The sequence below is a fragment of the Saccopteryx bilineata genome, chromosome 10, assembly GCF_036850765.1.
Source record: "Saccopteryx bilineata isolate mSacBil1 chromosome 10, mSacBil1_pri_phased_curated, whole genome shotgun sequence".
NCBI classification, from domain to species: domain Eukaryota; kingdom Metazoa; phylum Chordata; class Mammalia; order Chiroptera; family Emballonuridae; genus Saccopteryx; species Saccopteryx bilineata.
In genome coordinates, this window is record NC_089499.1 from 18,657,560 (window position 1) to 18,683,198 (window position 25,639).

General features: G+C 48.8%; 1 protein-coding gene across 2 annotated transcripts in view; it reads right to left on the reverse strand.

Moving 5' to 3' along the window:
- GPD1L (glycerol-3-phosphate dehydrogenase 1 like) overlaps window positions 1-25,639 on the reverse strand; it is a 50,294-nt gene that overhangs the window by 8,280 nt on the left and 16,375 nt on the right. For both annotated transcript variants that reach the window (XM_066244411.1, XM_066244412.1), the window contains exons 2-7: window positions 24,436-24,613; window positions 19,779-19,919; window positions 16,547-16,685; window positions 8,002-8,114; window positions 1,702-1,935; window positions 1,342-1,448 (exon numbers count right to left, since the gene is read on the reverse strand). In XM_066244411.1, coding sequence (XP_066100508.1) covers window positions 1,342-1,448; window positions 1,702-1,935; window positions 8,002-8,114; window positions 16,547-16,685; window positions 19,779-19,919; window positions 24,436-24,613 — 912 coding nt within the window. The remainder of the gene's footprint in view (window positions 1-1,341; window positions 1,449-1,701; window positions 1,936-8,001; window positions 8,115-16,546; window positions 16,686-19,778; window positions 19,920-24,435; window positions 24,614-25,639) is intronic.

A 25,639-nucleotide genomic window follows, 5' to 3' on the forward strand; every position in this document is an offset into this window, starting at 1 on the left:
GCACACAGCTGCCGGCCAACTTCTGAACTCACAGAATCCTATCCAGTGCACCCAGGAGGCACACAGCTGCCGCTCTGACACTGTGAGGGGCGAGATGAACCGTCACCAAACACCCAGGTATATTTTTCAGACTTGAAACAAATTCCTGATAGAAACTTAATGGTCATTAAAGTAGGCCAACCTCACACAAACACATCACCGTCTGCTGTTAAATATGTGAGGAAAGCCATGCATGTCGAGGTGTTTTCCTTTTAGTCACGATTTAAAGGTAATTCTCCTCCTCTGGAGAGCTGGTTATGACCTCCACGTCTATCTGGCCGGTTCTGAAAGCCATTGCAGAAAAACAGAATGCAAATTCAAGAAGGAAGACAAATGCCCGTCCTCCCTCATTTTCCACTCCCACGAGGGGACGGTACAGGTGATCAACGTGGCCTGGCTAACAAGAGGAGCACGGGGTCAGGGAAGGAGGCCGGGGGGACGGCACACGGCTGGGCCGAGCAGAGAGGACGACGGAGACACCACCAGACAGACGCTGCCCGCAACCCACCTCCTGGCAGCACCGAGAGCTGCCCAGCTCCCTCCTGCCCAGGCAGCCAGGCCTCCCCGGCCCCAAAGACTAGGACGGAATATGCGGCGTGAGCATTTACTAGGTGGGGTCACTGGCATCGTGGTTATGGAGGAAGGCTCAACGCAGCAGCGAGGTCAAAGGGCCAGGGGTGGCCTCAGGGAGGTCAGGCAGCTTCTGCGGTGCTACGCAGCCTCCTTCCCTGATCAGGTGGCAAATCGAGCTCACCCAAGCCCCCCCTGAACAGGTGACCAGCCTGGAAGGGCAGCGGAGGCTGCATGCACGCGTCCCTCCATCTGCCCCTGCAGGACAGACGGCAAGGCTGCTCACCAGACCTCAGTGCAGGTCCCTGCACTGCAGGGGGTGGGGTCCCGGGGTGATGTGTCTTTCCTTTTTTTCTGAACTGTTCGGCAGTTGATTAATAAGACTCTATTCTTTTTATAAAAACAACAAAACAATCCATTTAAAAAAAAAGAATTTAAAACTTACAACGTGTGACTCTTACAAAACAAATCAGAATCTTGAACTTCATATTTCATAATATGAAGAACAGAGCTCGTGTTCCTGAAGCTGAGCTGGGTTTGTTTTGTGTCAACACCCACTTTCAGGGCCTGTGGATGTTTCCTGCCCCAGATGTTCATGTCACACAAAGGACGGAACCGACCTCATAAGGTTCTGGCACACTGATCACCCAGCTGTGCCCGTGCGCACTGCCAGGGCTGGAGTCGGGGGCAGTGAGTGGCCTCGCTTCTCCGGCCTCGTGGGCGGTGACTTACTTGTCCAGCAGCCCCTTCTGTTTGAGGATGTGGTGCACTTCCGCAGACGTCTGAGGGCCTTGCAGCTTCTGCCCGTTCAGCATCTCCTTCTCCAACTCTTCAATGGTCTTAAAAACAAAGGATGAAAAAGCAAATCTATGCAAGGACTGGAGACGCACTTATTTCAAGAGGCGAGAGGGGAAGGGGAGCCCGGGAAACAGGCAGACATACAAGATAACGGGCTTAAGTGGAAGCCGATGGGCAGACAGGACACGCCAGCAGCAACCGGTTCTGGCCTCCATCTCCACTGGACAGAGGCTCACCCCACCCGGGGGTCTCAAGCAGGAGGGCAGGTTGCAGGGAGGGCCGGGCAGGGGCTACCTTCCCAGTCCTGGCAAAGGCCTCGGCGACCCTGCGGTTCCGGCCCCCGTAGCAGGTGGTAATCAGGTCGGCCACGCCGCAGCTCTCCAGGAAGGTGGCCGTGGACACCTGGCCCTTGCAGAAGATCCTGGCGAAGGCGATCATTTCCATGAGCCCCAGGCGGATGACGGCAGCTTTGGTGTTGTCTCCACTGAGGAGGCCGTCACAGAACCCGGCTCCCACCGCCACGATGTTCTGCGAGGGAGACAGAGAGGCCCGGATGCCGTCACCCCCACTGCGGGTGAGGATGTGGGGAGGTGGGGGGAGACCGCACGGGGACCCCTGGTTCCTGCTCAAGCCTCAGTTCTGCTCATGGTCCTGGAGGGAGAGAGATGTCAGAGGGGACCAGGCTTCTCTACTCCCCTTTACAGGACAGGGGCCCAGGTCTGGGACAGGAGAAGGCAGCAACAGATAGGCATCAGCTAGAAAATTAGAACGCTGTTCGTGGTCTCTGGTTAAATACTGTTTGGATAAATGGCGCTATCTTTTGGGTTTGTTTTCAAATCAAATATTTTATTTAAATATAACATTCACACAGAAAAAGTATACAAATCACAAGTGTACAGCTTGAATTTTCACAAATTGGACACACCCATGTAACTGGCACCCTGATCAGAAAACCAGAACAGAACCAGGACCCCCCTTGAGACACCTTTGCAGCCACCACCCCGGCACACCAAAGGGACCGCTCTCCCGACTGGAAACGGCACCGGGCCGCTTTACCCGTCCTCACACTCTGTCTGAAGAGAGCTCACAGAGTATGTAACCTCTTCTGCCTGCCCTCCTTGTCTCACATTCGACATGCTTAGGAGATTTCAGCCACAGTTCTACACAAAGAACACTTATTTCCATTGCTGTAGTTTATCCCACCGTGTGACCGTAGTGCAATTTATTTACCTATTCTTCTGCCGAATGGTACTGGGTTAGTTTCCAGTTTGGGCCACTACCGAGGGAGCCGGAAAGCCACCCTGGCATGCAGGCCGTGGTGACCACACGCAGGCATGTCTCTTGGGTATGCACCTAGGAGTGGGGCTGCCGGTTCTGCCGTCTGCCAGACCCCGGGCCGCCTGCACGCAGACCCGCCTCTTCAGGAGCTGCTCATCTAGTTCCGGGGTCAGCACCATGGGTCACCTGCCTGTTTTTGCAAATAGTGTTATTGGAACTGGGGCACATCATTCATTTACATATTGTCTGTGGTTCCTTTTGGGCTGTTCGGTAGATCTGAGTAGTTGTGATGGAGACCAGAGGGTCCAGAGGCCCACAACATTTCCTTTCTGGGGCTGATGGATAAAGTTTGCCAACCCTGACCTAGTAGGAAGAACGAAATGTGTACACAGCACCTGTGCCACGTGGCAGAAAGCGACGTTCCAGAGAGGTACCGAAAATGAACCCGTGTGTTCCAACTGAGCGTGCACTGTGTGGGGAGCCCTACGCTGGGCCCTGGAGGCAAGGTGGCACTGAGCGGGGGCAGATGCAGTGGGGCCGAGGGGGCCTTGGGAGGAGCTGCAGACAGAATCAGACAGAGGTCCTCCTCAAGGAGTCGACCGTCTAGTTGGGAAAAGACACAGCAAAGCATATTGCGAGACATGAGGACGAAAGCGTGCTGAGGCGTGGTGGGAGCCACACACTTCATTTCAAGCAGGGAAGGCTGCACAGAGGAGGTGGCATCTCAGCTAGGCCTCAAATCAAACGTAAAACCAGACTACCACATAGGACCAGTAATGCCTGCATGGTCGCACAGGGGGCGCTCATTTGGGACAGCGGGTGAGCCCCTGGGCGCCTGCCCCTTTCCACTTGACCAGCTCCTTCACCAAGAACACTTAACACCAGGAAAAATGCAAGTATTCTGACTCAGTCTAACCCCACGAGCACTCTCCTATACTATCTGGTGTCTGTGTGTGGATTTGTGCCTTGAAAGATATCAAAACAGGAAGCTAGTTGGTAACAAATGGGAAATCAGGAAAAATGAGTGCATTTCCCCCCTCCAGATGCAAGTTTTATTAATGGAAGAGAACTTTTCTTAAAACCTCGGGCCCAGTGAAATCTGAGGGACGAGGTGAAAAATGGAATGAACTGGTGAAGAAAAATGTCTCTTCTGGCTGATGTGCAGTCTTTGATAAAATATATCAAACACAGCATTGTTGTGGCCAAGCTCCCCGGAGAAAGAGACCCGGCCCCTTAGACAGGGCTATCGCTCATCAGGAGACCGGAGCCACGGAGCCACTTGAGATGGAAAACACCTGGATAGCCCTCCTAAAGCTTGGTCTGCTTCCCACCGACAGGCCCCTCCATCCCTGCGGCCACCGGGCACCGGCAGAGGGCAGAGGGCAGAGGGCTGGGAGCGGGGTTCTCTCCCCCAGTAATAACACTGGAGTGTCTTTTGGCTACTGGTATTCCTCTCACTGCTATCAACACAGAAAGGAAAAATCCCTCTAAAAGTAATCAGCAAGCTGACACGGATGTGTGCGGGTTTTAGACAAACGCACCATTTCTGGGTTCTAGCCTCCCGGCGCAGTTCTGAGAGAGAGCAGACCGATGAAGCGGCTCCCAGGCGGCCCACCCCTCCCTGCGGGGCCCAGCCTCTGTGTACAGCCCGGTCCTGCCGCTGCAGGGAGGCCCACAGGGCCTCGGGTCTCCTGCATTACCAGCCTGACCGGGGAGCATATGCTTTCAGAAGGCACTGACTTCTGCCCGTGTCTGCAAAGGCCTCTCAACCCCTTCCCGCCACCCAGGGGATGCGCTGTGCAGGTTTCATGGGTTCCCTAATGGCAGCATCCATCCCGGCGACCTGCTGTGTGTGCACAGGGGTGAGGATGCCGCCAGTTCCGGGCTGGGGCACTCGCTGTCTGGCAGCGTGGTGTGAGAGCCAAGGGGACGGGCCACGTGAAGGGAGCGGTGAGAGACTGAGGATCCAGGTGGGATCTGCTTCTGCAGCTCTACTCCAGAGAGCACGAGTGGCCGGGTCCCTTGGGACACCAGGCCTTTTAAATAGCTGCTGGGCAGAGACTAGAGTCGCTGTGTTACCAAGGCAACAAGACGAGGCCTAGGACCCAAAGGGTTAGATTGCTGAAATTGCTCTGGTGTCTCCTGCCTGGACTGTGTCCCTCTTCATCACACATGACCCCTTCTGGAGGTCACCTGACAAACCAACCCCAGTAAACATTTATGGACTGAACGGGAGATATCAGGGACCTCAGTTCAACACGTGGTTCCTACACACAGAGAGGAGAGGGGTAACTGACTAAGTGACTACGTGAGCCACACGGGCCCCATGCACACACCGGCTCACTGGGATCCCGACAAGTGTGTACCCACCCTCCTGGCTGGCTCAGCAAGGTTCCGAGGCTTGCCAAGGACCCGTCCCACTGAGAGATACAGCTGGGACATGCTCCCAGTGCTGGGTTCCACAGCCCCTCCTTCCCTGTGACTGGCTGCTTCCACCCTGTGACAAATGCGGCCTGGCCACCCAGTCCCTGGGTCGGGGACCTTCCTGAACCCTCTGTGATTAGACGTGAGAGAGGAGTGCCCGCCTGGCCTGCATGGAGGCTTGGGAGGCAAAAAGGGTAGGCTTAGGAGGAAAAAAGATTCGTGTGTGTTGGGGGAATAATAAAAATAACAACAAAAGTTGACCTTATTGAACTGTTCTAAGTGCTTCATGTATTATTAATGCACTTCATCTGCACAGCACTCCTACCAGGCAGGTCCTATTACCCAAGCACACAGGAGCGGGAGCATGTCCATGGTCCCACCGTCACACCCCATAGAGCAGGGTTTCCAAACCAGGAGCCTGGCTCCCGCGGCCTCTCCAGGGAGGACAGCACACCATGCTGCTCAGAGGGGCCACCTCAGCGTCAAGATAAGAACTTTGTAATAGGAAGAGCTGATCCCACCCACCTGCAAAGGCTTAGAGTCAAAGTGGTGAGCTGCTAGTCCTTGGAAGCATCCAAGCAGGAGCTGTGAGGACGAGCCCTGAGCTCCAAAGCAGTGCCCCTGACTTGTCGTGTCACTGTACTCAGAGTAAAGGCAGAGGAGGAGCTCGTGGCCTGGGGGCTCCGGCCACTCTCGGCCCCTTAACTGTGGGGCACACAGGTAAGAAACACCTCACCATTTCCACTATCTAACCTCTCCACGGCGGAGGAAGGGGCACAGGGGGCGACTGCGGGGTAAGCTCCGCCCTTCTGAGGGGGCCCCAGGCCCCAACCCAGTTTAATCATCTTATGATGGACCCTGAAATCCTCGTCCTCCCCCTCTGCCACCTATCACTGTCGAAAGAAAAATAAACACATGGAACCAGTCAGATCGTGTTTGCACAGCATTTGAGCAGATGTCCTCTGAGATCACTCAGCTGCGCGAATTACCTTTCTCCATTGCGCAATTACACTTGCTTTAGACTGTTCTGGAGCTATAAATACCATTACTTCCGGGAGACAGACATGCTTCTCCATCTCCTGGGCAATGGCAGTACCTGAGCCATTCATCCACCCCGGAATGCCTCCTCTGCGATTCTGAATTGGGGCCGGTTGGTGCGACCCCCATCCACCTCTGCCCCAGGAGGGGTAGCAGGTACCAAACCCCTCACAGCCTCCTGCCAACAAAAATGGAAAGCCATTCTAAGCTCAGACACAAGACCAGCATAGGGTCCCATTAGCAGGCTTTTCCAGAATTGTCAATCTAGAATGTTCTTCCCTAGCACCCTTTGTTCTGGGCAGAACACCTCACAGCTTCCCTATCCACCACCAAAAATATCCAGTCACTTATAAACAGCTTTGGAGCGACACAGACCAGGGCTGAGCAATTTTACAGGGGTCCCCAGTTCACTGTCCCTCAGACCGTTGGAGGGCCGCCACATACAGTGCTCCTCTCACTGACCACCAATGAAAGAGGTGCCCCTTCCGGAAGTGCAGGGGGGGGGCAGATAAATGGCCTCAGGGGGCCTCATGCGGCTGTGGGCCGTAGTTTGGGGATGCCTGAATTAGACATTCACGATGCCCCTGCTCACGAGTAGTCATTGAACTAATGAAAGACTATTAAAAACATAAAAATCCCAACCAACCAAAATAAACAAAGCAGCCAAAGCCAGCATCTCACATGAGTGACAGGACCTGCCCACAGGGTGAAGAACGCCCCGCACCAGCACTTAGAAATGCGACACATGCCGCCTGGGAGCCCAGGCTGACCGATTTAATTTTAAAAATTCTCACTGTATAGGAACTTGTGATCGCACATACACGTTCGATATTAGTTCTAGGAAATGTTTTTAAATTCTGGCAAGAAAACAAGATGTACAATCTAGAGAAAGAGCGGGAAGGTATTCTTGGGACTGTGGTCTCCTCGGGATTCTTTTAATCTTCGCAATTCTTGCTAACAAAGGGAGGTGAGTGCCAGAATCCCTAATTCCCTTCCCTCGGTGCTCAAATTCCTGAAAAGCAGCTTTTGCTACCAAAAAAAAAAAAAAAAAAAAAAAAAAAAAAGATTCAGCAAGCCAGCTCCCAGCTGGCTGTTCCCTAGAGTCAGGATAGTGAGAGGGACCTTGACCTAGTCTTTTAAAAAGTGGAGGCAAACCCGATACAGTTTATAGAGATGTGTTGCAGAATTTGGGCACCTGTATAGTTATGTTAACAAGTATCACCCCAATAAGAGTCGATTAAAAAAAAAGTGGAGGCAAGTAAGGAGCCCAAATGTGGAAACTCCCCTGTATTTTAGCCTCCCAAGCCCCTAGCCATAGCAGCTGCGTCTTTGATCTTTCCCGAGATAAAACTACAGTATTCTTGAAAAAACAAAAACAAAAAACAAACCTCCATAAAAGCAAGTTTTTTTTTCCTTTAACAGGAACCACCAACTGAACCATCAAACCAATAGAGCAGCATAATTCAGAGGAAACAGTTCCTTTTCCTAGTCAGGGTAACACGTCAGAGAAATATACGAATTAGTAGAAGACGCTGCTCCCAGGTGAAGCTCTACAAGCGAGGTACTCGCCATGCTTCCCAAACACCAAGGCTGCCAACTGCACGAAGAACAAAGCACCACCGTTCTCCCGGACTGAGGACCGAAAACAAAACTGGTCAGAAGTGAAGAGGAACTCGAGGCACCAGGAAAGGCTGGGGCAGAGCAGGAAGTGATGAACAAGGCTCTCGATTCACTATTCTTCGCCGAAGCGCACAGAACACAGGGCCCATTCTTCCAGATTAGATTCAGTAACGCTAACAGTGGCCACGCATGATAAACTCCCCTCCGTGAGCAGCAATAAAAGGCTGACTTTACCTTAAGAGCACCACAAAGTTCAACGGTATCTGCGTCATCAACCACCGTAATTCGAAAATTTGGAGTCTGCAGAAGTTCCTTGAAGAGAAGGCCGTTCTCCATTATTTTGCTGCCTGTTGCAAGGTGAGAAAAGAGGAAATTCATAACAGTCTCTAATCTTAATTTGCACATTGAACACAGTTTAAAATAAGTTATTTTTTTTCCTTATTATAAAAGCAATGCCCTGGCTAGATAGCTCAGTTGGTTAGAGCATCATTCTGATATGTAAAAGTTAGCCAGTTCGATCCCGGTCAGGGCACAGACAGAAATGGATGTTTCTATCTGTCTCTCTCTCTCTCCCTTCCTCCCTCTCTGAAATCAATCAATAATATATATATGTTATATGAGTGCTTATTATGACAAATAGTATCTTTTCCCACCTTATTCTTTAAAAAATTTTTTTTTTTATTTTTCTGAAGTGAGATGCAGAGAGGCAGAGAGACAGACTCCTATATGCTCCCAAGCACTCCACCCTGCATGCCCACTAGGGGGCAATTCTCCACCCATTTGGGGCATTGCTCCATTGCAACCAGAGCCATTCTAGCACCTGAGGCGGAGGCCATGGAGCCGTTCTCAGTGCCCAGGACAACTTTTGCTCTGATGGAGCCTTGACTGTGGGAGGGGAAGAGAGAGATAGAAAGAATTTTATATATATATATATATATATATATATATATATATATATATATATTAAAGTAACATATAGTCATTTTAGAAAATTTAGAATACTCCTATGAGTAGAAAGAGAAGATGAAAATTTTCCAGAATTCCAGCACAGATGATCATTAATGATTTGGCATACATCTTTAACTTACTGAAATATGAATACACAGTTTTTCTCAAACCTAGGAACATAATCTATATGTGGTTTCATAATCTGCTTTCTCCCACTTTATGGGCATGACTAATTTTCAATGACAGTGAATCTTTTCTGCTTCATTTTAAATGGCTACTTTGTATTTTGCCACGTCCATACATTATATTTTATCTTAGTATCTTTCCAGTGTTTGAAATCTAAAATTGTTGCAACGTTTTGCTACTGTACACACTTATAACCTCAATTTCTGTGTTTACATCTGTAACAGATTATTGTTCAAAATCACTTACAACCTGTTTCCATGGGAGGAGAGTGCTTCCTTTTCTTAGATGTTAGGCTTGACTATGCAATATTCTTGGACTCAGCACGTGGGCATTATTTCCCCACCTGTTGCCACTGGGCTCAGCCATGTGATTTGCTTTGGTCAACGGGACATTACCAGACATGATGCAGTAGACGCTTGACGCCCACTGTGCAGTAGGGGTGGTTCCCTTGTACCTCTGCCTTCGCTGGGAGAAGATACCCCGGCTGGTCCAGGGGGCCCAAAAGGAAGATGACAGTCGCATGGAGCAGAGCCACCCAAGCTGTCCCGACCAAGAACTGCCAACCCCCAGTGGATCCACGGATGTGGTAGCTGTGCTCATTTTGCATGCCACTGAGATTCTGTGACTGTTACTTTGCATCCCTATGGCCATAGCGAACTGATACATCAACAGATATTTTCACTGGGTACTGTGGGAGACGGGCATGCATTTCCCTATGGCCATAGCGAACTGATACATCAACAGATATTTTCACTGGGTACTGTGGGAGACGAGCATGCATTTCCCTATGGCCATAGCGAACTGATACATCAACAGATATTTTCACTGGGTACTGTGGGAGACGAGCATGCATTTCCCTATGGCCATAGCGAACTGATACATCAACAGATATTTTCACTGGGTACTGTGAGAGACGGGCATGCATTCAGAGTCCTTGTTTTTGCTGCTGCTGGGTCCCCCCCGCTGGGACAGTGCCTAGAATGAGATGGGTGTGCAGTAGTTTTTGCACTTTTATAATCTGATGTGAAACGTGCTCTGGTTGTTGGGGGTACAGGGTGGAGCTCAGCACGGGGAAGGCTCTGGAAATCAGGATGGTAAAACTGACCGGCTGAGTCCTGGCTCCCAAGTCAACATCTCCACAGAGACGGCAGAAAGCTCACTGAGGACTACAGTACCTGGGCTCTGCTTGCCTCGATGTCCGCATGCTTGTCCCCAAGCTTGTCTGCACATTGCAGTCCCTAGGGATCTTTAAAAACACCAAAGCCCAGGTCACATCCCAGACCAATCAAATCAGTCTCTGGAGCAGAGCGAGCATCAGTAATTTCTGAAACTCCCCTGGTGATTCCAATGGGCAGACAATTATGCACACTTCTGATTTAACTTCTTGTAGTCTCAGCTTTCTCATGAGTAAACACTATGGCACCCTTAGGGCTGTTGTGAGGTCACATAAGAATAAGGTGGGAAGGCCCTGGCCATTTGGCTCAGTGGTAGAGCGTCGGCCTGGCATGTGGAAGTCTTGGGTTCAATTCCCAGCCAGGGCACACAGGAGAAGCTCCCATCTGCTTCTCCACCCCTCCCCCTCTCTCCTTTCTTTCTATCTCTCTCTTCCTCTCCCACAGTCAAGGCTCCATCGGCCTCAGGTGCTAGAATGGCTCTGGTTGCAATGGTGCAACACCTCAGATGGGCAGAACATCGCCCCCTGGTGGGCATGCAGGGTGGAGACTGGTTGGGCGCATATGGGAGTCTGTCTCTCTGCCTCTCTGCATCTCACTTCAGAAAAATAAAAATAAAAAAAGAATAAGGTGGGAAAAGATACTATTTGTCATAATAAGCACTCATATGATAATAATGGGCTAGATGATAATTACCATGCTTATGACTATAATCTTCCCCATTTATAGACGGGAGGCCCAGTGAGGTTTACCAACTTGCTCAAGGTCACACAGCTCCTTGGAGGCAGATTGTAAATTCTAACCCAGGTGCTCTGACTCTATGCTCTGGTGCCTTTTGGGGGTGGGAAAAGAGAAGACAAACCAGAAAAATCCAAACAAAGTTGACAACAGAGCTCTATTCTTTCAACGCAGAAAAAAAAGATGATTGTCAACATTAAAATTATATCCACAAGAAATATAATGGCAAAAGCAGGAGAGTGGAAAGAGGTGGGGACACAGATGAAACAAGAATGACCAGGCCTGACCTGGCGGTGGCGCAGTGGATAGAGCGTCAGACTGGGATGTAGAGGACCCAGGTTCAAGACCCCGAGGTCGCCAGCTTGAGCACGAGCTCATTTGGTTTGAGCAAGGCTCACCAGCTTGAGCCCAAGGTCGCTGGCTCGAGCAAGGGGTTACTCGGTCTGCTGTAGCTCCCTGGTCAAGGCACATATGAGAAAGCAATCAATGAACAACTAAGAAACCGCAATGAAGAATTGATGTTTCTCATCTCTCTCCCTCCCTGTCTGTCTGTCCCTATCTGTTCCTCTCTCTGTCTCTCCCACAAGAAAAAATAAAAATAAAAAAGAACGACCAGAAGTTACTCATTACTAAAGATGGGTAAGGGAGGAGTACACGGGGTTCATGACACTGTTCTACCTACTTCTGGTTCTTTCCAAGGAGATTTTCCATACGAAAATGTTTAAAATACCTAGAAACTTTCTATTCTACAAACATTGCTATTATCTATTATTTAGCTGAGTTCTTCTTTTTCCAAATATTATAATTGTTTCATTTTAAGCAAACTGTCTTCTTCCTTTAATAAACAGTCACCAGCCCACCTGGGTGAGTCTGTGTAACACTGTTTCATCACCTGGATGGGGTACACTAGCCCCCAGCGTCCCCATCATGACACCATTACCATTTGTCTCCTCTGTCTCTTACCACGGGCCACTGCCCAGTGCCTCCAACATGAAAGATGCTGATGAGCATCACAGACAAGCCCCTCACTCAAGTGACTTTAAATTCAGCTGTGTGCTGCTCTGAGCCATCTGAAAACAGGCTGGGAGAAGGGCGTTCTCCACTCACCACTGATACAGGGTGTGTGTGTGTGTGTGTGTGTGTGTGTTCTTCTGTGGCTGCAGATCACTCACAGTGCCCACTGATACAGGGTGTGTGTGTGTGTGTGTGTTTGTGTGTGTGTTCTTCTGTGGTTGCAGATCACTCACAGTGCCCACTGATACAGGGTGTGTGTGTGTGTGTGTGTGTGTGTGTATGTGTTCTTCTGTGGCTGCAGATCACTCACAGTGCCCACTGATACAGGGTGTGTGTGTGTGTGTGTGTGTGTGTGTGTGTGTTCTTCTGTGGCTGCAGATCACTCACAGTGCCCACTGATACAGGGTGTGTGTGTGTGTGTGTGTGTTCTTCTGCAGCTGCAGATCACTCACAGTGCCCACTAGAGAGATGAGCTTGACTTACAGCAATCAACATTTTTTCTCAAATGTACTTTAAAAAAATTATTTTAAATCACGAATAAGAAAGCACTAAATGGGCCCTGGCCGGTTGGCTCAGCGGTAGAGCGTCGGCCTAGCGTGCGGAGGACCCGGGTTCGATTCCCGGCCAGGGCACACAGGAGAAGCGCCCATTTGCTTCTCCACCCCTCCGCCGCGCTTTCCTCTCTGTCTCTCTCGTCCCCTCCCGCAGCCAAGGCTCCATTGGAGCAAAGATGGCCCGGGCGCTGGGGATGGCTCTGTGGCCTCTGCCCCAGGCGCTAGAGTGGCTCTGGTCGCAACATGGCGACGCCCAGGATGGGCAGAGCATCGCCCCCTGGTGGGCAGAGCTTCGCCCCTGGTGGGCGTGCCGGGTGGATCCCGGTCGGGCGCATGTGGGAGTCTGTCTGACTGTCTCTCCCTGTTTCCAGCTTCAGAAAAATGAAAAGAAAAAAAAGAAAAAAAAGAAAAAAAAAGAAAGCACTAAATGTATTATTACCAGCTATAAGCAGTAACGTCGCAAGCAGGGACGCAGACCATCTGGCACAGAAGACGTAATGCCCAACAGCCATGTGGAAGGGCTGCCTCAAACTCAGTATGAACCAAGAGACAGGAAAATCCCCTTCACTGTCAAGCCAAGTTTGAGAGAGAAGCAACCTCTTACCAAGACTCCTTCAAAACCGCCATCTCAGTCTGAGTGAGTATTTGTTTCTGTGCTCAGAAGCTCCGCAAGGAGCTTAGGTATATCCTCAACATTCAGCGCCATGCCTGGCACGTAATACATATGGGATGTCTGATTAAAAGTCTTGGATTCTGTGAGGTCAGTCCCAAGAATGAAGGGAACTCTTACCACAAGGGGGCACTGTAGCTCACCAGGCCAGTTAGTATTTATACAAAAATATGAAAAACAATGCTGAAGAAATAGAGCCATTTTTCCTTCTCCTTCTTCTATGGAAGACTCAAGTGGGCTAAAAGTCCTGAATCTACCACAATTCAAAATGAGTTGGTCCTAATGTCATCAAGAAAGGCAATCTGAATAAGCACAGTGCAATGATCAAAGACAGGAAATGTAACGATACAGTTAGCTAACACTCCTTGAATGTTCTTTACTTTGTAACACTCTCTTAAGCCCTTCATTGTCACTTGGGGCAATGACATCTTAAAGTGTGGGCCAGCTGTTTTATAACATGTCCCTTACTTTGGACTGATATTTCCTCATGATTAAATTCAGGTTGTATAAGACAATTTAGAGACTATCATCTTCATGTTTGTTCTGACTTTTAATGTTTTACTTACTTTAATTCAGGTCAGTCCTGTTAATCATGGTGCAACTCACAGCTAAGGCAGTGGAAGCACTGGGTAAACAGAAGCCAGAGGGAAGAGAGGTGACTTCTGTGTAAATGTCTATCTTTACAAATGACAGAGTCTAATGCATCCAATTGGAAACTTTCCTACAATAAACCAGGCTTAGAAGCAGGAAAAATGCTCACCAAAATCTACAGGTAGACACAAGGTTAAACCAAGGACTGGAGAGGAAGTCTCAGCCTCACAGAATGATTGTGGTAATCAGGCAATTCCATCAACTAACTGGCAAAACTGGTTGCCAACCGATTATCGGCAAATGGGGCTGAGTTGGAAAAACTAGTTAACGATTTAAAAAAAATTTTCAGCCCTGGCCGGTTGGCTCAGCGGTAGAGCGTCGGCCTAGCGTGCGGAGGACCCGGGTTCGATTCCCAGCCAGGGCACAAAGGAGAGGCGCCCATTTGCTTCTCCACCCCTCCGCCGCGCCTTCCTCTCTGTCTCTCTCTTCCCCTCCCGCAGCCAAGGCTCCATTGGAGCAAAGATGACCCGGGCGCTGGGGATGGCTCTGTGGCCTCTGCCTCAGGCGCTAGAGTGGCTCTGGTCGCGACATGGCGACACCCAGGATGGGCAGAGCATCGCCCCCTGGTGGGCAGAGCGTTGCCCCATGGTGGGCGTGCTGGGTGGATCCCAGTCGGGCGCATGCGGGAGTCTGTCTGACTGTCTCTCCCTGTTTCCAGCTTCAGAAAAAATGCAAAAAAAAAAAAAAAATTTCAATTACTGATTAAATACTACTTCACGAAGAGTTTTAAGTGCCCCTATAAATGGGATTGTTGTTGGAATACTATGCAGCTATAATGATGTATGTTAATGGACTTTAAAAGATGTTTGCGCCTGACCTGTGGTGGTGCAGTGGATAAAGTATCATCCCAGAATGTTGAGTTCCCCAGTTCAAAACCCTGGGCTTGCCTGGTCAAGGCACACGTGACAAGCAACTGCAAGTTGATGCTTTCTGCTCCCCTGCCCCAATTCTCTCTCTCCTTCCTCTCTCTAAAATCAATAAATAAAATCTTTAAAAATAAATAAATAAAAGTGGTTTGCTATATATTAACAAAGCGATTATAAAACAATATATAACTACACTTAAAACATAAATTGTCTGGACAAATAGAAAAAATAGTGAAAGTTAAATGAAATAATAAAAATGTCTTTTTTTTTGATTACCTCTATTTTCCACAATGACATAATATCTTTGCAATTAGAAATAAAGAGAAAAGAAATGCAAAAAAAAAAAAAAAAAGAGGTAAAAGTGCCCTAACTTGCTGCCAGCACGTATGAGAATCAGGAGCTACACTTCCCCATGATGCATCTTATCTTAGGCAAGAAGCCTGACCTCTCCCAGCGCTTCCTTCTCCAGATCTAGCAGGAGAAATGATTCACAGTGCTCCAGTGTTTGACAAGGGTGGAAATAAGTTCTGGAGTGGTAGACAAATGTAAATAAACTCTTGCAAAACAACTGCAAATATAAATAGATTACCTTCCTATGATTTCTTTAAAGCAGTGGTAGTCGACCTGGTCCCCACCGCTCACTAGAGGGTGCTCCAGCTTTCATGGTGGGCGGTAGCGGAGCAACCAAAGTATAAATAAAAAGATAGATTTAACTATAGTAAGTTGTTTTATAAAGATTTATTCTGCCAAACTTAGCGAAAATCCGACATAAAGTACTTGGTAAGTAATTATTATTATATGCTTTAACTTGCTGTAACTCTGCTTTATAAATTTTATAAAGGAAGTTACTTCCCTATTTTATAAATCACCATTACTGTGGAACCGGTGGGCGGTTAGAAAATTTTACTACTAACAGAGATACAAAAGTAGGCGGTAGGTATAAAAAGGTTGACTACCCCTCCTTTATTTATTTATTTATTTATTTTGTATTTTTCTGAAGTTGGAAACGGGGAGGCAGTCAGACAGACTCCTGCATGCGCCCGACAGGAATCCACTCGGCATGCCCACCAGGGGGCGATGCTCTGCCCATCTGGCCAGTTGCTCTGTTGCATCCAGAGCCATTCTAGTGCCTGAGGCAGAGGCCATAGAGCCATCCTCAGCGCCGGGGCCAACTTTGCTCCAATGGAGCCTCGGCTACAGGAGGGGAAGAGAGAGAGAGAGAGAAGAAGGAGAGGGGGAGGGGTGGAGAAGTAGATGGGTGCTTCTCCTGTGTGCCCTGGCTGGGAATTGAACCCAGGACTCCTGCACGCCAGGCCGACGCTCTACCACTGAGCCAACTGGCCAGGGCCACTACCCCTCCTTTAAATGGTACACAAGCACTTGAGAATCCCAAAGCCCTTTTTTAAAAGAAACAAATCTTTTTTTTTTTTTTAAAACAACCATGTTATATAAAACTAGAAAGAACTTCCTATTTCAGGAAACAGGAGACCCAAGTTCATGCCTGGGTTCTGTATTCTCTGTGTGACCGTGGGGCATGTAACTCATTCCCTGAGTCTCAGCTTATTCACCTGAAAACAGGAATAACTCCCACCAATTTTCAGATCTCCTTGGAGTCCAATAAGGCTCCGGATACTGGCATCTGTGAGTCAAGAAAAGCTGGGTTTCTAAGGCCGGGAAACCCCACTATGGATGGAAGCACCTGCTTCTCGGCACAGGCAACCCTCCGTTCAACCTCGGTAATTTGTGATTGGATCATGACAAGTCCAAATGGTCTCCTTGGCTTCACTTCCATTCTGAGGTTGCTGAAACACTGCGGCTGCACAGAATGGCCTCCTTCTATAAAGTCTGCACCCCACTAAAGGTCCACCGCAGGAGTGTTACGGGGTCAGGGAAGAGGCCACTCCAGGAAACACCAGAAATGGAAAATGTACGTGTGAGAACAGCAGAGGCCCGGCTCCCCCGGCCCCGGGCGGCGCTCACCGATGGTGGTCTCGCAGAACTTCTCGGCAGCCACCTCGTTGGCAATGTTGGCTCCCATCAGCACACTGATGTCGATGCCCATCTTCTCTCGGATGATGTCAGAAATGAGCTTCAGCCCCTCCGGGCCCTCGTCTATGCCCTATAAGGAGGTGAAGAAGTTAGGGGAAAACAAGCCACTGAAACCGAAGAGGTACGGTCATCGAGATTCAGACACCCAATGCATCTTGAAAACATATATGCAGCCCTGGCTGGTTGGCTCAGTGGTAGAGTGTTGGCCCAGTGTGTGGATGTCCTGGGTTTGATCAGGGCACACATGAGAAGTGACCACCTGCTTCTCCAGTCCTCCCTCCTTCTCTTTCTCTCTCTCTCTTTTCCCCTCCCACAGTCATGGCTCAATTGATTCGAGTGCACTGGGCCCAAATGCTGAGGATGACTCCGTGGAGCCTCTACCTCAGGTGCTAAGAATAGCTCGGTTGTTCAGCTCAGATAAGGGCCTAATATCCAAAATATACAAAGAACTCATAAAACTCAACAACAAACAAACAAACAATCCCATAAAAAAATGGGAAGAGGATATGAACAGACACTTCTCCCAGGAAGAAATACAAATGGCCAACAGATATATGAAAAGATGCTCATCTTCTTTAGCTATTAGAGAAATGCAAATCAAAACGGCAATGAGATACCACCTCACACCTGTTAGATTAGCTATTATTAGCAAGACAGGTAATAGCAAATGTTGGAGAGGCTGTGGAGAAAAAGGAACCCTCATACACTGTTGGTGGGAATGTAAAGTAGTACAACCATTATGGAAGAAAGTATGGTGGTTCCTCAAAAAACTGAAAATAGAACTACCTTATGATCCAGCAATCCCTCTACTGGGTATATACCCCCAAAACTCAGAAACATTGATACGTAAAGACACATGCAGCCCCATGTTTATTGCAGCATTGTTCACAGTGGCCAGGACATGGAAACAACCAAAAAGCCCATCAATAGATGACTGGATAAAGAAGATGTGGCACATATACACTATGGAATACTACTCAGCCATAAGAAATGATGACATCGGAACATTTACAGCAAAATGGTGGGATCTTGATAACATGATACGAAGCGAAATAAGTAAATCAGAAAAAACCAGGAACTGCATTATTCCATACGTAGGTGGGACATAAAAGTGAAACTAAGAGACATTGATAAGAGTGTAGTGGTTACGGGGGGGGGGAGGGGGGAATGGGAGAGGGAAAGGGGGAGGGGGAGGGGCACAAAGAAAACTAGATAGAAGGTGACAGAGGACAATCTTACTTTGGGTGATGGTTATGCATCATAATTGAACGACAAGATACCCTGGACTTGTTATCTTTGAATATATGTATCCTGATTTATTGATGTCACCCCATTAAAAAAATAAAATTATTAAAAAAAAAAAAAAAAAAAGAATAGCTCGGTTGTAAGCATGGCCCCAGATGGGCAGAGCATCGGCCCCAGACGGGGGTTGCTGGGTAGATCCTTTTTGGAGCATATGTGGGAGTCTATCTCTATCTCCTATCCTCTCACTTGAAAAAGAAAAAGAAAAAAAAGGAAAAAAGAAGATAGAGCTACATATGGACTGTTTAAAGAACAACAAGAACATGAAAAGAAAACGGGCATGTATACCCACCTTGAACATGAACCCACCCCAGGTAAGAAACAGAACATGACTGACACCACTAAAGTCCTGTGTCTCTCCTCAAGCTCATCCATCCTCCAGCGCGAACCACCATCCTGAATTCTGTACACACCACTCCCTTGCTTTTCTTGATCTTCTTGCCACATAAAGCTGACCCTGGCCCTGGCCGGTTGGCTCAGCGGTAGAGCGTCGGCCTGGCGTGCAGGAGTCCCGGGTTCAATTCCTGGCCAGGGCACATAGGAGAAGCGCCCATTTGCTCCACACCCCCCCCCCTTCCTCTCTGTCTCTCTCTTCCCCTCCCGCAGCCAAGGCTCCATTGGAGCAAAGATGGCCCGGGCGCTGGGGATGGCTCCTTGGCCTCTGCCCCAGGCGCTAGAGTGGCTCTGGTCACAATAGAGCGACGCCCCGAAGAGGCAGAGCATCACCCCCTGGTGGGCGTGCCGGGTGGATCCCGGTCGGGCGCATGCGGGAGTCTGTCTGACTGTCTCTCCCCGTTTCCAGCTTCAGAAAAATACAAAAAAAAAAAAAAAAAAGCTGACCCTGAACAATATGGTGCCATTATACCTGTTTTTTGAAAGTCTGTAAGTGGAACTGTATGGTTCTATGTGATGTGCTGTTTTATGCCAATTATTACAGAGATGCACCCATGTGGCTGCATGAATGCTCTGGTTCATTCCTCCTTACTACCGTGTAATATTCCAAAGCGAGCCATTCCAAGTCCACCATCCGCTTATCCAGCCTACTGCTGGAGGACCCTGGAGTCGTTCCAGGTGGCTTTCCTAAACACTCATCTAGGAACAATCCAGAACAGAGTCTCTCCAGGGGGTTCTTAAGCTGTTTTACGATGTGGACCCCACCCGCAGGGCAGTCAGAAGTTTATGAATGCATTCTCAGAATTTCATATGCATAAGCAAAATATATAAGATTACCCAGGAAGTGGATATTAAAATATAGTTACCAAAATTAAAAAAATAACTTTGATACCTGAGATAGCTGAAGTCACCATAAGTGACATGAACATATATCTGTGATTTATACTGACGAGAGGGTCCCAGGCCCTGCTAATGCTACCATTATTAAAGCTTTGGCTTGTGGTCTTCCTTCGTAAAAGAAGAACATGTTCATTTCAGTTAGAGGTTAAAACGAATAAAAATGCAACTTCCCCTCTCCCCCATTTAAGACCACGAACCTCCTGAATTCTGTGTATGGATTTTGGGGGTGTTTCGTGGAGTACTAGCTAAAAACGCTCTCTTTTATGGGAAAAACCAGGGGTGGGAATACAGAGCACTGGGGATTTCCAGAGCGCTGGCTGAGACCCCCACGCTGGTCGGGAAGCTCCGACAGCAAGGCCACCAGGAGCCCTCCCCCACGTGTGCCACAGGAAGCAGTCTCCTGCCAAAGGGGAGCTAAGCTGGGCTCCCGGGCTCTATGTCTTTTATTACTTTCCAGACATCTTTACAAAAACTAACAAAAAAACCCCAAACTTGGCATAACCTCCCCTTCACTTCCTTGGAACTAACGTCTAGCGATGTTTTCCTGGCCGGATCGGGGGCGAGTTACCTTGATGAGCGTGATTCCCACGGCTTTCTTGGGCACCTTCCCCGAGATCTCGTCACAGATCCTGCGGATGAACTGGTGGGGGATGACGAACACCAGCACGTCTGCGTCCTGCACGGCCTCGCTGACGTTTGGGATGGCGACCTGGCACGGCAAGCAGGGGCAACGGTTACTCCTTCCCCAGAACACGCTGGGCCAAAGGCTTTCATCCCCTGACCTCCTCAGGGGCCGCCTGCGTGCAGAGCACCGTGCGGACGGACAGGCAGGCAGGTGCGGGGTGCGCTCTGCCTTCCTCCTTCACAGCTGGCCTCTGTGGCCAGGAGTTCCTTACCTGTCAAAGGAGTCGTTACAATACTCTGTGGGCTGTGCTGCTGCTCTCCTAAACCCCCAATCCAGTTTCTGCCCTTTTTAAAAAAAATTTATTTATTTATTTATCTATTTATTTATTTATTTTTACAGAGACAGAGAGTGAGTCAGAGAGAGGGATAGACAGGGACAGACAGACAGGAACGGAGAGAGATGAGAAGCATCAATCATTAGTTTTTCATTGCGCGTTGCAACACCTTAGTTGTTCATTGATTGCTTTCTCATGTGCCTTGACCACAGGCCTTCAGCAGACCGAGTAACCCCTTGTTGGACCCAGCGACCTTGGGTCCAAGCTGGTGAGCTTTTGCTTAAACCAGATGAGCCCGCGCTCAAGCTGGCGACCTCGGGGTCTCGAACCTGGCTCTTCCGCATCCCAGTCCGATGCTCTATCCACTGCGCCACCGCCCGGTCAGGCTGCCCTTTTTGCCCCACTCTGCTTTCCAGGAGGCTGCTTGCTGTGGACTCTTTCCTCTGGGCACCCTTGCTCTCTGCCTTCCTGGTGGCTTTGGCCAAGGGGGGGCGCTGTCGGGGCGTCCAAGGTGGGGTGTGGCAGGTGAGGCGTCTGTGAGTGCCCTGGGCCACTCCTGCCGGGGCTCAGGCCTGCGCCTTGGCTGCACTCACAGCTCCGCCTCCCGGGCAGGGAGCTCGGGAGCTCCTCCACATCTCTGAGCTCTTGTCAGGCCGGTTTGGTGACAGCGGTCTGTCCCCTTGCCCTCTCAGGGTGGTCATGGCTTCTCGCTGTTACTAACCTCTGGGCGCTTCACCAAGGCCTCTTGGTTCCCTGGGCTCTGCTCACAGCTCTGTAAACAGACCCACATGACCCTCCTCGGCTAAGCACTTGGAGAGTGCAGCTGTGAAGAATGAAGGATTTGGAAAAACGTCTGGCACTGGGCACGCACTCAGTACACGCCAGCTCTTGTGATTGTCCCTCTTCAGATTAAGTACAAAAATGGGTTTAAAATTTAACAGGGGCAGAGAAACACAGTCACACAGACACATGGCAGAGGTGAGGGCATCCCGTCTCCCAGGAGACCATTGACTGATGCCTAGTGTCTGTTCTACTTTCTTCCTGAGCAAGAGAACCCCTGGTCTGGGCCCAGGCTCAGAAATGCCAGGAAAGAAGGCTCCCCTACTTTAATCGTGCAATTCAGGTGGAACTGCCTCTCCCCTGCTCCACAGATGACTGTGTGTGTGTGTGTGTGTGTGTGTGTGTGTGTGTGTGTGTGTCAGAGACAGAGAGAAAAAGAGAGAGAGGGACAGATAGGGATGGACAGACAGGAAGGGAGAGAGATGAGATGCATCAATTCTTTGTTGCAGCTCCTTAGTTGTTCATTGACTGCTTTCTCTATGTGACAGGGGTGGGGGGGGGTTTATACAGCAGAGCGAGTGACTCCTTGCTTAAGCCAACAACCTTGGGCTTCAAGCCAGTGACCTTTGGGTTCAATCCAGTGACCACGGGTCATGTCTATGATCCCACACTAAAGCTGGCGACATTGCGCTCAAGCCGACAACCCTGTGCTCAAGCCGGCGACCTCGGAGTTTTGAACCTGGTTCCTCTACGTCCCAGTCAGACACTCCATCCACTACGCCACTGCCTGGTCAGGCTATGATGAACCTTGACTTGTTCAAGCCCCTGAGAACACAGAAGGCCTTGCATTGCTCTTTATTCTTTCCATCAGATATTTGGACAACTTAACTTCCAAACTCAGAACCCTAGGGATCCTTTCTCTCCTCACTGACAGCGTCAATAATTACCATGGGCCTGAAATGAATATAAAATAATATTAAATGTCAACTGTAAGTGGGAGGAAAAAAAGGCATAACCATAGGGAAATGCTGCCTGGCCCTAGTTCGGTGACGGCGGAGAAAAACCATCATTGTCTAGAAGTCTACAGATTCAGCAGGCTCAGGAATGAGTCCCCCAGGAATCAAATCCCAACCTAGTCTCTAGCTATGTGGCCCTGGGCAGGTGCATTAACCTCCCTGAGTCTTGGTTTCTTCTCCCAAAAAATCAAGATCATCATCATAATAGGGAAACTAATATCAACCTGTCAAAAAAAAAAAAAAAAAAGAAATAGTTCAAAATGGAGTCACTTTTGCTAAGCCAAGTCACCAGATCAAAACTTAATTAACTCATTTAACTGCAGTTTCAGCCTCTCCTGGGAGTGACATTTTTGAGTCAATCCCCTTGAATTTCCTGACCAACACTAGTGAGGTAATCTGCTTGGTAAGCTCCCCTGTCCTTCCCAACGGGAAGGTGGCTGGGCCTGAAAACAACCCACTCTTTTTAACTTTCTTGTCCCACCCTCTTTCTGCTCATGAAAACCTTCCATTTTTTTTTTTAATTTTTATTTATTTATTCATTTTAGAGAGATGGCAGGAGAGAGAGAGAGAAGGGGGGAGGAGCAGGAACCATCAACTCCCATATGCACCTTGACCGGGAAAGCCCAGGGTTTCGAACCTGCGACCTCAGCATTCCAGGTTAACGCTTTATCCACCGCGCCACCACAGGCCAGGCGAAAACCTTCCATTTTGTACAACTCCTCTGAGCACCTTTCTCATTGCCGGATGACATGCAAGATAGAAGTCGTGAATAGCTCAAGAAAGCCAATTAGATCTTCAAGTTTACTCGGTTGAATTTTGCTCCTTAACGAACCTAAGAGGGTTATTCAGAGCATGAGACAATGTACGTAAACTACTTAGCACAGTGCCTGACACTAACAAACGACGTCACCAAAAGCCAAACAAAAGTCTTCAGTGAGCAAGGTCTCTGTAGCTCACTGAACTCCTGGCACTTGTCAGTTTATAAGCCTGTCTCCCCTGCTGGACTCCGGAGGCAAGTAAGGTCACCTCACCTCTTTCTGTCTCCAGCACCCAACACTGTGCTTTGCATGCTCATGAAGGTCTGGTGTGTAAATATACGTAGTGATAGGTGTTTCGTTAACACAGGAGATGAACTTCTCTGGGTAACCACAGGAATGAGGCAACCCCCACGGCTGCCATTACAGAAAGCCACCAAAGGGGTGACGTTGGCAACAGAAGTTCATGAACTCCGCTCAGACAGGCAGCAGGGTACCCGCCTTTTGTTCCTCGTGTTCATTTCTTCCTTCCCCGCAAGTCACTGGAATGAGGCCAGGCAGTGACCTATATTTTTCTCTCCCAGACCTAACAGAAACTTGAATTTTAAACTGTCAGTCTTGCAATTTTCTATTTTCTCTTTTGTCATTTAGGCCTTGACCTTGATTTTAATTACAGACCAAGGTCCATGTGCTAGGGAGTAGATCAGAGTCCACGTACTTAGGAAGGGTCTATCAGAAGTTACCAGGGCACGTAAGCAGCCAAAGACAGGCCTGTTAGCCCAGCTCTATGTGATCTTTGGATGCCAAGAAAGCAACCTGTTATGAGCCAAACTGTGTCCTTACAAAATTTGTAAGCCATAACCTTGGCACCTCAGAATATGACTGTATTTGGAGACAGGGTCTTTATAGAGGTAATTAAGTTAAAACAAGGTCCTTAGGATGGGCCCTAATACAACATGATTGGTGTCCTTATCAGAAGAGGAGATCAGGACACGGACAACATGGGAGGAAGACCGGGAGAAGACACAGGAAGAAGGTGGCCACCTACAAGTCAAGGAGAGAGCTTCATAAGAAAGCAACCCTGACTGTCCGGGCGGTGGCGCAGTGGATAGAGCGCCAGACTGGGATGTGGAACACCCAGGTTCGAGACCCCGAGGTCGCCAGCTTGAGCGAGGGCTCATCTGGTTTGAGCAAAAGCTCACCAGCTTGGACCCAAGGTCGCTGGCTTGAGCAAGGGGTCATTCGATCTGCTGAAGGCCCATGGTCAAGGCACATATGAGAAAGCAATCAATGAACTACTAAGGTGTCGCAACGAAAAACTGATGATTGATGCTTCTCATCTCTCCGTTCCTGTCTGTCCCTGTCTATCCCTCTCTCTGACTCTCTGTCTCTGTAAAAATAAAAAAGAAAAAGAAAAAAGAAAGCAACCCTGCTGACACCTTGACCTTGGACCTGAAGCTACGGCACTGTGAGCCAATAAATTTCTGTTGTTTAAGCCATCTTGGTCTATTGTCCCTTGTTATGGCAGCCCTTGCAAACTAAAGCAAAGCCCATTTTAGAGTCTGGAAAACTGAAAATGGCCAAGCAAAGCACGTGGTGGGCGAAAGGACAGGGGAAGAGGAAGGCAGATTTTGTATTTCCTCACGTCCCAAGTGCTAATAGCTGAGTGTAACTTGCAGAATTAACCAAATGTACTTTTCGTCCTAATGCCTTACCACGTTCTCTGGCAGCTTGTGTCCAGGGAGATATTTCACATTTTCATGGTCATTATTTATGATGTCTGTCAGTTTTCTCCCATTAACTGTTTCTTCAAACACCCACATCTTGACCGTGGAGGAAAACTTCTGAAGTTTCTTGACATTATTACCAATTATTTTTGCCACAGCAGAACCCCTACAAAAGAAAACAGTGGAAAAGAAAAAATAGTCTGTCACCGTTGACCCTTCTAACGATATGTCCCTCCATATCCCTTCATGTCTTGTCCCACACAGAACCGTGAATTCCTTTTACCTTATTTCTATCTCTCTGAGGGGGTGGTAAGCTTTTGTGAGCAAAATTGTTGCCTTTCTCTGTTGTATCCCCAGCACCTGGCCCAATGCCTCATACAGAAGGTGCGTGGTACATGTTTGGTAGCTGAGATGAGTGAGTGAGGGAATGAAGTTATGGATTAAACCAGGGAGGAGGCAGAATGAGGTCCCAATGACCTCACACGAGTCAATCATGTAACTGGAGTCGCCCTTACTTATTTTTGTCCTTTTTATGTCCCGTCACACCCCAAAGGAAGAACAGACGTGGTCTGGTGGGCTTAGATCTTAATAGTTAAAATCTTCACTTAAATTTTTCCAACTAAGTCACTTCAGCGGAAACTACAGACATGTTTGTTTTGGGTTGCAAAAGCTTTGCTTCCCCGAGGGGGCTGTAAAGGTTGTGTACTTCCATAGGCCCAGGGAAAGGGTCTAGTGGTTCTGGTTTCTTGTCCCCTTGGCTTATCAGATTTGGATTCCTAGTCTGTAAGAGACCCCCTCAATTTGCTCAGCCCCCCAGAACCATGCTTGCTCTCGTTGACTTTGTGAAGTTACTGAGTATCAGGGAACGCTGAGCCTGAGCTACCCTCTCACAGAGGGTACGTGAGCAGTTATTTCCAAGGTAAGAATAAAGGTGGGGAGATTCTCAGATTCTTTTTTCACAAAGTGTCTGAAGGAGAGCTAGACCGATGGGTATTTGGCTAATAAGTCGTCCTGCTGGCATAGAATAAGAATTTTACGGGTACAGCCACAGAGCTTTGATATTGACAGCTATTCTTTTGGGAGGGAGGAGGCACCCAATTCTAGCTCAGTCAGCAGAGCCGCTGATGGCAGTCCCCGAGGAGCTGTAACACTGCTGATGCCTGAGCCCACCCCAGAAGTACAGTTTCAGTGG